General features: G+C 54.3%; 1 protein-coding gene across 1 annotated transcript; it reads left to right on the forward strand.

Moving 5' to 3' along the window:
* Window positions 1–28: 28 nt before the first annotated feature.
* STK36 (serine/threonine kinase 36) lies at window positions 29–11,343 on the forward strand (the record flags this gene model as incomplete). The annotated part of the gene is made up of 26 exons (XM_079538750.1): window positions 29–130; window positions 609–749; window positions 1,296–1,373; window positions 1,739–1,869; window positions 2,114–2,363; window positions 2,767–2,860; window positions 3,099–3,268; window positions 3,473–3,675; window positions 3,750–3,873; window positions 3,985–4,128; window positions 4,397–4,576; window positions 4,798–4,892; window positions 5,181–5,286; window positions 5,729–5,870; window positions 6,156–6,283; window positions 7,310–7,414; window positions 7,631–7,729; window positions 7,948–8,042; window positions 8,365–8,428; window positions 8,612–8,722; window positions 8,873–8,947; window positions 9,356–9,527; window positions 9,774–9,921; window positions 10,025–10,184; window positions 10,360–11,106; window positions 11,197–11,343. Exons 1-26 carry the CDS (start codon window positions 47–49, stop codon window positions 11,341–11,343), a joined length of 3,993 nt encoding a protein of 1,330 aa, XP_079394876.1. The 5' UTR covers window positions 29–46.
* Window positions 11,344–13,234: the final 1,891 nt, after the last annotated feature.

The raw sequence follows: 13,234 nt of genomic DNA on the forward strand, positions 1-13,234 counted from the left end.
TCAGTCCGTAGGCTGGGGAGCCTCGGCCCGACCTCGGAGCCCCGCCATGGAGAGGTACCACGTGCTGGAGGTGATCGGAGAAGGCTCCTTCGGACGAGTGTACAAGGGGCGGCGGAGGTGCAGCGCCCAGGTGAGGAGTGAGGCGGGTACTGGGAGGGACGTCTGTAAAGAGCCTGGCTCCGTCTCCTTAGAAGTCTCCTACCGCCGGCCGTAGGGTTGTTGTTCAGCTTATCTCCGGGTTAATGAAGCTCGGGTCCCCCGGGTTTCAGCTTGTAAGCCATGTGCATCGGCTACCTTGCCATCCTGGTGATCCTCAGCTGGGACCGCTCCTGTTTGTCAGTGTGCTTCTGGGCCAAAAACTGGCTACAAACCCTAACAAACCCTAAGTAAAGGGTGAGAATCGCTTCCTTCAGATAATGCCTGTAGTCCTGTTAATACAGCTCAGGTGGCTGCCTGTACTCCTTGCTGCCTCAGCTTCAAGGGGCACTATGAACACGTCTCATTCTGTGTGTTCACCTAGTAAATACTGAATCCCCCTTGGGTTAAATGCAGTTCCTGCTAGGGTGGGTGGGACCCTGCTCTGATCCCAGCTTTGCCTGCTTTGGAAGGTGGTCGCTCTGAAATTCATCCCCAAGGTGGGGCGGTCTGAGAAGGAACTGAAGAACCTGCAGCGGGAAATTGAGATTATGAGAGGCCTCCATCACCCTAACATCATCCAGATGCTTGACAGCTTTGAGACTGACAAAGAGGTAAAGGGGCCTGTGTGGGGGCAGGTACTTTTGCTTGGTTGGGCAGGGGGTGTGTGCTATCACCTGCTATCTGTCTCAGTAGATACTGGTTACCAGTGTCTGTCTCAGGAGATACTGGTTACAGCCTTCCAGGGTTCTAGCAGTATTTATAGCCAGCCAAGTTTGTTCAGTGCTCAGCTGTATCTCCACTATTGTTGGGTGCTGCAGACCTGCTTCCAGCCTATTCTTCTCCCTCACGTGGCCTGATTGGAGTTTCCTGCTCTCTGGATACGGAGAGACCTTTTGAGGGAATTATCTTAGGACTGGGACCCAGCCTACTCATTGGTCAGTGTTTACCAGAGCCCTCCAGTAATTGGGCAGTAGATCAAAAATATGCTCAAGGGAGTATTTCTACCACTGGGCTCTGAAATCCTATTATATGCTTATCCCATTCCTTTACACTTCCCTGACTTCTGCTGTGTCTTCCAGATAAGTAGAGCTACAAAGGCTCAGTAGGGATGCGTCTGGGGGTTGTGCTTAATGCCTCCACACTGCTCCTTTCTCCAGGTGGTGGTGGTGACTGACTATGCAGAGGGGGAGCTATTCCAGATCCTGGAGGATGATGGGAGTTTGCCCGAGGACCAGGTGATTGGCCACACAGGCTTTGCTGCAGGATGGAGGGAACAGGATTTTTTAGCAGGCAGAGGGCTCTTTTGTGGGCATGGAGACATCAAAGGGGTGAAGGTGTCTCTGAGGCTTTGGCTGGCAGATTCTAAAGGGAATGAAAAGGCAGGGCAGCCAAACTGCAGGCAGTGGGTCACAGTGATCCCACTGACCTTGTTATCCCCGTTCCTTCTACAAGAGTCAGAACACGTGGCTGCTGCCTCAGCCTTCGGCTCACTCCTCCCTCAGAGAGGAGCTGCTGGCCCAAGGCTGAGGCAGGTCCCTGCCCCAAACAGGGCAAGGGCAAGAGTTGGGGTACTGGAATGAAGCTCTCATGTCTCTGGCAGGTCCAGACCATCGCTGCCCAGCTGGTGTCTGCTCTCTATTACCTGCACTCCCACCGCATCTTGCACCGTGACATGAAACCCCAGAACATCCTCCTGGGCAAAGACGGCGTCATCAAGCTCTGTGACTTTGGGTGCGTGCGGGTGACCTGCTAAGGAGGATGTGTAGGCTTGGGGCATCCAAGGAATGTCCTGGAGCTGTAGAGGAGAAGGGGAGGTGTGGAAGGGGACTTGCATTCTGCACATATTCAGGGACTAGCAGGTGTGGGGAATTTGAGACTCCGGAGGGGACAGGATATTGATGACTCACGGGGTCTCCTTAGGAGCTGCAGTGGCTGCTCCAGCCTGAAATGGCCACCTGTGTTTTGCTCTGAGCAGGTTTGCACGTGCTATGAGCATCCACACCATGGTGCTGACTTCCATCAAGGGCACTCCGCTGTACATGTCCCCCGAGTTGGTGGAGGAGCGGCCGTATGACCACACAGCAGACTTATGGTCTGTGGGCTGCATCCTGTATGAGCTGTTCATGGGCACACCTCCCTTCTATACCAGCAGCATCTTCCAGCTTGTCAGCCTCATTGTCAAGGACCCTGTCAAATGGCCTAAGGCCATAAGCCCGGCCTTCAAGGTAAGGAACAAAGCCCTGTCTGTGGTGTAGGACCCATTGATGCAATAGCAGTTTTGGCTTTGTGTGCTGCTCTGATTGATCATGCTTAGGTTTTCTCTCCCCTGATATGGATTTTGGAAGGTAGTGAAGGAATGAGATCTTGGCCTTCTTGGAGGGGAGCCCTTACACTGCTATCCCTAGATAAATTGGGAAGCTGAGGCAGAGAGCAGAGGAATGATTTACTGTGCTAAGAAGGGAAGTGTCTTCCCACTGCCTGTCTGCCATCAGCACCAGATACGCTGTTTCCCAGGGTGAGACAAAGAGCCCAGGGGTCCTGAGTGTTATTTCTGAGGGAGGCTGGTGGGAGTGCTGTATTCATTTTTGCATGTGTGGTGTCTGACTTTTGCACTGTGCTGCCTTGTAGAGCTTCCTGCAGGGGCTGCTAATGAAGGATCCCCGCCAGCGCCTGTCGTGGCCAGAACTGCTGTCCCACCCCTTTGTTGCTGGACGGGTTACTGGTGAGTAACCAAACCATTTCCACTTCTTACTGCCTGGAGACTGGGAGCACCACCCTACCATTCTTTTTTTTTTTTTTCTACCCTGGTTTTTGCCTCCTTCCTCTCAGCTTCCACCAACCCCTAGCTCCTGCCCCTGGGGTTGCTCTGGGTCCCCCAGGATTCTCCTGGGATTGCAGAGCTGGTTACTCTCTTTGCATCTCAAGAAAGAGCTGCTGAAATTCTGCTCCTGCCTTCTCAGTGATTGATGACACGGAAGAGCATGGGATCTCAAACCCCTTCACCACCAAGCTGTCCCCAGAGCTACAGGCCCTGAAGGAGCAGCAAGCCCATTCCCTGGCCCCTAGGAGTGGCCAGTCCAGGATCCTGAGAAAGGCTCGGCAGAAGATGGCTGAGGAGGCACAGAAAAAGGTGGAGAAAAGTGTGGAATTCTCTGGACTGCACCTCATGGTTATGTCAAAGGAAGGGCTCTTAAATGGGACTGAGGGGAAAGACAGAAGGAAGGTGGGCAAGGCTGGTGTAATGGTTACATACAAGGCAGGACTGTGGGGTCATTGTTGTGGTGGGGCTCTTCTCACTGAGTCTCCCTGACTAAACTTCTCTGCCATCTCCCAGGGGCAGCTGAAGGCAAATACTACATCTATGAAGGACTCTGGCAAAGGACATACCAGACATAAACCCAGAGCAGCTTTTGAAAAGGCAGCCCTTGAGGAGGAGGAGGAGCTACCAGCATCCTTCAAAGAGAAGAATTCAGGTGTCCTGCAAGGAAAGAACAGCATGGCAGAGTGGCAACTGGAAGAGCCTATTCCAAGCCCACGGTGAGGGAAGGCTGGGACTGGGAAAAAGAGAGGAAAGTGGGGTAGCTCATTGACTGGGCTGTTTCCTTGGCCAGGGAGCACAGCATCACACAAGATTATGAGCGGGAGTTTCCCCAGCCAGAAGCACTGCAGCTTGGTGTTGGCAGAGCAGAGCTGCAAGGCAGACAAAGCATCGAGGCTGTGGACCTGGAGAGCAAGGTAAGATGGTGTCCTGCGATAAGGATATCAGGGCCCAGTCCCTAGGGCCTGGTACTCAGATTCTGGGGTAGGCAGAATCTATGGCACCAACTCTCTCTTCTCCATGGTCAGGAGCTGGAGAGTGATGAGGAGTGGCAACACCTGATCGAGGCCACGGAGCCCTTGGCTGTGCAGCTGAGCACGCCTCTGAGCCTCCTGAGAGACCCAGCCTTCCGGCACCGTGTCCAAGTCCGGCTTGCAGAATCTGCTCAGCAAGTGAGTGATGGCTGGTCCAGCTGACTGAGACTGGGAACGTGGATGCTGCCTTCTTTCCTGGGGTTGGGTTGGGAGCATTGTGAGATCCCCTGCTTCAGCCAGCAAGAAGTCCTGCTGCTTCCCCAGGAATCAGAGCTGCCTCACACACTTAGCTTTTCATCTCCTCCACTGCTGTCCCTTGCCCTGGAGGCTGGGGGGCAGCCATGTGGTTGATGGAGAGGCCATAAGTGCTGCTGATTGTGAGTCCTTCTGGCTTCTTGCTGCCCAGGTGCTGGAAGGGATGCTTGAGGGAGCGTCCCATCTCCGTCCCGTACTTCGTGTTGTGGGAAATCTTCTGGCTACCCACTGTGACTCTGAGCTGCTGAACCTCTTTTGCCAAGAGCTGAATGTGCCATTGTCCCTGCTGCATCTGGCCAAGCAGATGCTGGAGAGTGGCAGCACCAAGCAGGTGGGTGTAGAACCCTAGGCAGACTGGGTTTCTCTCAGTCCTGCAGTGTGCCTGTGCTGTCACAGGTCTCTGTGTCCTGCTGGAGATGGTTCACAGGATCAATGTCTCTTCCAGGCCCTGTTTAGAAGGGGGAAGATCTTGGCAAGGAAGGATCCTGCTGCAGTGGTGTCAGGCTGGCAGGCAGGCAATTGCCACTTCATGTTTCTTTCTGCTTCCTGCAGCAGCCCTGGTGTATCACAGTGCTGACAGACCTCATCATGGTGACCACAGTTTACTTCAGCAGTGAATGCAGCCTGGAGGAGAGTGGACAGGACAGGTAGGAGCAGGGCAGGTGGGGCAAGGTGATGCACTCTGAGGCCTCTTGTGGCCACAGTAGAGAAGTAGGCAGGAAGGAGAAACTGTCATGTGGGGAAGCATCATGATAGATGTCACAGCTTACAAATGAGTACTTTCCATGGGGCTAATACAGGGGAAGGCACAGCTGATAAGTTCAGTTGTGCTGCTTGCCCTTTGCAGCCAGGGCTGTGAGGACCTGACCAGATCCTATCCTCATAGCCAGTGACTAGGTTTATCTGTTCTCTTTTGTGCTTGCTGCCTTCCTAAGCCTACAGACTTTCCAGGAGAGTGCCAACCACTTCCTAGCCCTGCTGCCAAATCTGCTGGCCGAGACAGCTGACAGTGAGATGAGACTCTGCCAGCAAAGCCTCCTGGTAAGCATGTCCCAGTCTCCCTGTTCCCCACTCTGTCCTCCCCTGACCAAAGCTGTGGGCTTGGGTGCGTGTGTTAGTGGGGAGAGCTGCCTGCTCTGAGCTATGTGGCCTGATGCATTCTTGTCAGGGCCATTGTTATATATTTTTTTTCTGGGGGGGGTGGGCGGGGGGGTGGGAAGGTGGATCACATGCAGAAAGAACCTCTCTGAGGGACACCTTCCTTGGCTGTACCTCCACGTGTACCCTTCTCTCAGCCAGCACATGGCTCCTATGCCGTAACAGTGGGACTTGAGCGGCTGAAGAGGAGACATTGGTCCCTGAAGCTCTAGCACGAGTGTTCTTCTTCCATCTCTGCTGTCCCCCACTAGTTTCCTCTGTGATTGTTTTTCTCTACCCTCCTACTTTTTATTTGCAGTAATAGCAACCTCTGTGTCTTCCCCAGTGCTTTACCCTGCTCTGTGAGAGCCTGGATGTGATGTGCCCCTCTATCTCTGTCCCCTTCTATGCCAGCCTGCGAGAGGAGAATGAGCCCCTGCTGGACAGACTCCTTCAGGGATTGATCTCTGAGCAACCTGCTCTGCAAGGTAGCACTAATGGCAGCTTACCACTTCCTCACAGGGTTCCTGGCAGGCTTTCCTTCTCTTTCAAGCCCTTGAGCTCTATCAGAGCACTGACTGCTGTTGCCAGGAGAAGGTGGCTGAGCTTATTTGCCCAAATCCCTCAAACATCTGCCACCTGGGGCCCTCCTGTTCTCTTCCTCAATTGCAGATCCTTTATAATCACCAAACATCTCTTGGCTTTCAGCTCCAGCCTGCTGTTCCTCAGCACCCCTCATGCTTAGGATGTGTCTCCTGATGTGTCCTTTCCAGGTGCAGCAATGGAGGCCAAATCAGCTCATGACCAGAGACGATGCATGGCAGACCTTTTTACGGCTGCACTGGCAGCTGCCTGCAGCATCCCTCTGGCACGGAACAGCTGTTGGGAAGCCAAGCAGCAGGTCAGGCCACTTGTCTTTGCAGGGCAAAGATGTGTGCTCTCCATGGGATCAACAGCCCTCTCAAGAAGAATCTCTTTTTCAGCAGTAGAGTGTAGGGCTGGGGTCCTCCGAGTTTGTTGGCAGAGGGGCTGTAATTTGCAGGCTGCTCCTCCTGATCTAAGAGCTGAGCCTCAGAGTCTAAGAACTGGGGTTAGGAACATGGGGGAGGGGGAACTCTGGGTTCAGCCCTTAATGGTTCCTGTCTGTCTCAAGTTAGCCATTAAGTAATTGAGTCTAAGGATTCCTGACTGTATGGGAACTGCTGAGTCACGGCCTGAACCTCTGATTGATCACCTGAGGCGAGCCATGAGTCAGCCGGAGGAGCACAGGTGAAGGCAATTCACCTGTGCTGCTGGAAGGGGTGGAGCCTGGCTCCACCCCTTCGAGGCTTATTTAAGAGCTGGCTACCGGGGGGAAGGATCTCTTCTGGAGATCACCTTTGCTGGTGTTTTGTGAGTGGGCCCAGGATAGGGGTAAGCTTTTTATTTATTCTTTTTGTTATCATAGTCTGCTTTGCCTAACTCTCTTATTTGTTTTGTGATTATAACATCCTAAAATTCTTTGATTATACACTGACTCAATTAAAAGACTCACACTTAGGGCTTGACATAGTGAAGGGCTAAATAAAAGACTGGGTTAGCAGAGAAATGCAAAGGGTTCTTGTAAGTTTTTGATATGAATTGTAGAAAATCTGAAATCAAACTGAATAAGAGGAAAAACAAGAATAGAGATCTATGCTTGATGACTGAGTTCAACTCTAAGTCAATATGGAAAGAAGCAGAGCAGGCATCTTACCTTACCCATGTCAGCTCAGGGACTGGGCATTAAAGCAGTGCTGGGTCATGGCAGATGAGCATGCGTGCGTGAAAGCAGGCACTGCTGTGTAGGAAGTAATGGCTTCTTCTGTTAATCTGTTGCTAGTATGGAACTTCTTAGTCTGTGCAATGCTTCAGGTGCCTGAAATATATAACGGATTGATTTCTACAGGTTGCTCAGGAGGTAGCTGGAAAGCTTATGAATGGAGAGTGCCAGCAGCTTGGGAAGTTGCTGGGGAAGCTGGAGCACCCAAATTGCTCCTTGAATGTTCTGAAGGTAATAACCTCATCCATTTATCTGGCTGTTCCCCAAGCTCCTAGTCCCAGGCCAGGGGAACTTCCTTTGGGAAATGGGAGCTGTAGGTTCAGCCCTTAATAACTTGGTCTCCTTGAGAATTGAGCCCACAATAGCCATGGAGTGTGACTAGGATGGGCCTGATCACTGTGTCTCTGTCACCTGGGCAGCTGTACAGCTCTCCCTTCTGTCTTGCAGATCCTCTACACTGGCTGCTATGCCAGCCCGAGTCTGTGCCAGCACCTGGGGAAGAGCCAGCAAGTATGGGACTTCCTCATGCAGCTCTCAAAGGGCAAGGTAGAACTTCACTGCAGCCCTTGTGATTGGGTAGGAGTGCATGACCCATTTCTTTGGGTGCTGCTTACACCAGGCTGGGTGTTGTGGGAAGAAAAGTGTGTGTTGAGATGGAGCTCAATCTGTAGAGTGCAGTTGTTGTCTTCCTTCCAGGTCTCAGAAGCATTCCCTCCTCCCCTCTCAGTCTTGCTGTTCCCCTGTGACTCCTGCTCCCTTGGCAGGTCCCCATGGTGGAGGTGACTCAAAGGGTGGCCTGTGAGGCCTCCCTATACCTGCTGACCCTGCTTACCCTGCAGCCCCAGGCCTCTCCTTCCAGGTAAGCACCAGCTTTTATCTGTGGGTGAAGTAGGAGCATTCCCTGTCCTGTACAAGTCTCTGCCCTACACTCAGAGCTAGGCTTCTGGTCCTGCTGATCCTTCTGATCCTGATGCCTAGACAGATGCTGGGGATGCACTAGGGACAGAGAATGGGGAAGGAAGCTCTGTGAATGAGGAATCACTTATCTTCCTGCAAAGTGGCTTCTTCCCATCCTTGGGAGTATTTGAATGCCGCTGCTCAGTTGGATGTAGAGGCCTGGGAATACAGCACTGTGAGGAGGGCTTACTGCCAGTGTCTTACCTCTGTTTCCTGTGTTTCAGGCTTGAGGAGGTGGTTACCCTGGCCCTGGATCTGCTCACTCAGTCTCCTGTCATATCTGTTGTGGTAAGTCTGTCCATTCTGCCAGAGGTGCCATAAGGAATCCTGCAGAGCCCCACATCCCAATTGGGTTTTACTGTTGCTTCCTTAGGGTGGGATGGGTGCAGCTGATCTGTCCTTGCCCTAGTCTGATGGATTAAGAGCAGATAGGCAAGTCCTAAAGGTGCTGAGCTCTGTTTCTTCTTACAGGGTGCTGCAGCATTCCTCCTGACACAGCTTGATCAGCGTGGGGTGCCTGTTGCACTTAGGGGAAAAGAAATCTTAACAGCAGTGACAAACGCACTGATAGAGCCTGCTGAGGTATGGAATAGGGCCTGAGGAGCTGGGGGACCTTGCTGTCATCCCAGTACAAAGGTTTGCAGGCAAAGATGGAGTAAGAAAGATATGGGGTCTGCTGCTGCTTCCCTCAGAGCAGTGCTCAGATCCAGCCTGTCCCACATTCTTTTACAGCTGCATTTCTCCCTGCCTATGGGTGCTGGTCTCTATGATGGGATCATTTTCCTCCTGTTGAAGCTGCTTGCACAGGTACCGGCCTTCCTTTCACCCTTTGCCTGGGCTAGGTGTGGGGATGCAGAGGCCAGAGTGTGGATTGGTGGTGAAGGATGGGGAAAAACAGGAAACTGTAGAGCTTTAGCTGAACTGTGCAACCCCATGAAAGTCACCTAGGGTTGTCTGTGGAGCTCAGGAGGGTTGATGGGAGGATGACAGGCAGAGAGGAGTGACTTATGGATGTATCAGAGTGGGAGAGAACAGAAATGCCCTGAGACTGGTGCCATCAGCAGGGGCAGGAGGGCTGTAGGCTGTTTGGTTCCCTCTTTACTCTTTGGGTGATCCAGCCCTGGCTTCCCTGGGACCATGGGGCTGGTAGAATCATAAACTGGAACCCTGGAGGACAGCCTGGAAGCCTGTTAACACTTTTCTCCCCATATGTAGGAGGATGTGGCTGTGGAACAGAGCTTTTCTGCCTCAGAGTTGTGGAGCGTGGTGTGGCGTTGTGTTCCTGCAGTGCTTTGCATGGGTGGCAGTGGAGCAGCACTGGAGGGAAACAGCCCAGAGGCAGGGCCCCCTGTGGCAGAGCCAGACTGGAGCCTTCTCTCCCCTCAAGGTAGGAGCTGTGGGTGAAAAAAGGTATCTGTCCTGTACCCTCCTCCTCATCCTGCTCTCAGGCTTGCTCACATCTCTGTCCCCATCATCATCTGATTCCTAGGCCAGAGGGTTCCGGAATTGTTCTTGAGGATTGTTGACCTTCTGCAGAGAGTGAGAGCTCTATGCAGCACAGGCAGACAGAAGAGAGGAGACTTTTTTCAGTCTTCCCTAGTTTTGCCTCTTTGCCATGCTGTTCCTCCTGCAGGCATACTGCTTTTCTTAAGCCTGGCCCTCTTCATCTTCACTCGTGAGACCCACCGGTGCCTGCCTCAGTTCACCCAGTCCCATGGTGTCCTCATGGTGATGCTGAAGACACTGCTGTCTCCTCGCTTCCTGGCGTGTCTGGCACAGACGTGAGTTGGGAAGGCTGAAGTGGGCAGTGCTCAACAGCTGATTTTTATTTTTTATTTCCCCCCACCATCTCTGTATCAAGCCCAGTCTCTCTAACAAATTCAGGCAAGCAAGGGAGAATGGAGAGGCTGAGCTCATCCCAGCTGTAGTGATGCAGGCCTGCCAGCTCCTCTGTTTTCCTTTTGCCCTGGATGTGGATGAAGACACCATAGCATTAGTCATCGAGGCAGTGAGAGACTCCCAGATTCCTCCCCAGCTACTGCAGGTTACGCTTCTACCCCCACCTTTGTCTTTCCCTCCATAAACTGGAGACAATTCCCCACATAGCAGCCCATGCTGGCACTGCTGTTTGTACCCAGCTGGGGACAACACTTGAGTGCCATACAGCCCTCAGTGCAAGGATGATGCCCTCAGCACTACTGTGTCTCCTTTCTCCTTAGGTCTGCTGTCACCATCTGCCTTTGTCAGACACTGAGCTTCCCATGAGCCTCCTATGCCGCCTTGTTGTGTCCGATGAGCAGGTCACAGACCAAATAGCAAGGGAGGCTGCTGCCTCAGAGCACATCATTGCCTACTTGAGTACTGTCCTGTTTTCAGGCAGCCTCACGCTCACAACTGACCTGCTGTCTCTCTTGACTCACGTGGCTCGGACCTGTCCAGAGCACCTGCCCTTTCTCCAGAGGATTTTAGGGGGTTCAGATATGACCTACCACACACTGACCCACCTACTCAGCCACCAGGAACGCTCCATACGGGCCAAAACCTGCAATCTGCTGGGCAACCTGCTCCGCCATAGCCATGGCTTTCCCCAGGTGTTGCAGAACCAGCCAGGCTTACTGGAGAGCCTGCTGGTGTGTCTGGCTGATGAGGATGAGGCTGTGCGCAAGGCAGCCAGCTTTGCAGTGGGTAATGCTGCTTATTACGAGTCCTCCCCAGCCGGGACTCTGGGCAAGGCCGTGCCCAGGCTGACGCAGCTGCTGAGTGATCAGCAGGCCAAGACACGCTGCAATGCAGCCTCAGCCCTTGGCAATTTGGGCCGGCGCTCAGCAGAGCTCGGGGAGTTGCTCGTGGAGAGCGGGACGCCACGCATCCTCCTGGAGGTGGCCTGCCGGGATCCCCAGGCCAGTGTGCGGGAGGGAGCACTTATGGCTCTGTGCGCTGTCAGCCAGCACCCTGGGATACAACAGGTATTGGCCCTCACCCCTCTTGTGGAACAGCTGGTGGCATCGAGGGGATGATGCAGGGCTGACTGCTGATTGCTGTGCCTCTGTCCACAGGTGTTGCTCTCCCTCAGGGCCAGTGACCAGCTGGCTGTGCTAGCTGGTAGTGACCCCTGGCCCATGGCTGGGGGCAGCCCCCGGCCTTCATCTGCATGCCACTGCCAGAAGCTTATCCGCCTCCTCACACCCCTGCAGAGCACCTGAGGGAGCCCAGTGAGTCCACGCAAGCTATGTGTGCCTGGCTTGTGCCCTGCGCTGGTGAGAAGGGCTGAAGCCAGCAGTCGCCCCGATGCTGGCATCGGGATGGGAGAAAGGCACCTTCTGACCCACAGTGACTGCTGGCTGCCCCAGGGAGCTCTGCCTGGCCTCTCCAGCTGTGCCCTGGATGCACTTATTAGAGCTGAGGATGATGACACCTACAGCGCGTTGCTGCAGCACACCCGGGCTGCGTATGGCTCTGATCAGAAGCGTCAGTCTGCGGCGTTGTACCGAGGAACCCTTCTCACGTGGAGCTTTTTTCGGAACAAGTGCCTGCGATCTCCAGGACAGTGCCTCCATTTTCAGCCGCAGCACTGGGCGGTGGCCGTGCCCGCTCCTGCCGTCCGTCCTCACTGCGTCCCTCTAACTACCGCCTATTCGGCCGCCAGGGGGCGCCGCGGGCGCGTGGCGCTGTGCACGTCGGGAGTTGTAGTCCTGCCCGCCGCCCGCGGGGCTGCCGGGATGCGCGGTCACGTGGCAGCGCGGCGCCGGCCGGGATCCCCATGGTAACGGCGGGCCGTTCGCGGGCGGTGCGGGTCGGGGCGCGGCGGGCGGTGAGTACGGGCCGAACCCCCCGCACCCCTCTTGAGGGCCGCGCCCCGTTTTCCGGTGAGGAGCGGGTCCCCGCGGGAGCCTCCTCGCTCCCGATCTCCTTTATCGCCGGGGCTCCCGCTTTAAGGCCTCCCCCCGGGAAAGGCCTCCGTCGCGGCCCGCCCCGGGGCTCGGCGGGTCCCCGCTGTGCTGCGGGCGGCCGGGAGGGCTGAGGCGCGGCCCTCTCGGCACGTGGCTGGAAGTGCGCCTGCGGGCTGCGCTGCCGCGTGTCCCGGCCCGGCACGTGCCGTTCCTGGCGCCCCGACCCTCCGGCACCACCGCTCTGGGGTTGTTTGGGGGCTGCTTCCCCACTTGAACCTCTGCCTCTCCCCGTGTCTTCAACGCGGGCAGCTCTGCTTCTGAGAGGCAACCGTGTGGGGTGAGGTGATTGCAGAATGTGTTTCTTCTAGGAGCGCTGAAGCTCCGGTTTCGACTGGGAAGGGTCTTCATCACATACCCGGGGCTTTTTTTTTTTTTTTTTTTTTAAATCATCCAAAATATACTAAGAAAAGAGGCTGGACAAAGAATTGGTGTGTGTTGAACTAATTCGCAGTTCTTGTTTCCTTGTTCGCTGTTATTTTATACTTGCACCACTCACTACGAGGCTTCCATGCTTATGTTGTTTCTGTGCCCCAGACTGAACGCAGCCAGGCAGTGTGAGAGCAGAGCGACCTGTGCTGCTCTCTCCTGCTGTTCCTCCCACTGTGAAGCTGGATGGAGAGTGCTGTCCCATCAGCTTGTTCTGCCAGGGTCTGCAGGAAGGTGCTCTGGACCTCTTCATTGTAACTGTCAAGGCTGTGAAATGCTGCATGTTCTAACTGCTTATTTTTAACCCAGATTCATTTCCACACTCTCATCATATCATCTGCTAGCGGCTGAGGAGGTATGATTTAGGGCAGGGACTTTCCAGCTTCACTGATGAGAAAATACAGAATTCTCTGCTTTTCTGTCACTGACCCCCATTGGTGGCCTGGGGACTGTTGGCAGGGAATCTCTGTCCTATCAATACCAAGAGGCTGCTATAAAGGCTCAGGGAAATGCCTTGCCCAGCCCTTAGAGCTGGGGCAGGGTGGCAGCCTTGCTGCTTGCTAGCAGTTTTGCTCCACGTTCAGGACTTTTTGTTCTCTGTCATTGCCTCTGCGCTCACAGAACAGTCAGCCCACTGCTTCCAACAGTGTCCTGTTAGCACAGAGTTCAGCCCTCTGTTATTTCAGCTTTCCCTCTGTGATGAAGCCACAGCTTTTCT

This window comes from Tetrao urogallus, assembly GCF_951394365.1.
Source record: "Tetrao urogallus genome assembly, chromosome: 8".
Taxonomy (NCBI): Eukaryota; Metazoa; Chordata; class Aves; order Galliformes; family Phasianidae; genus Tetrao; species Tetrao urogallus.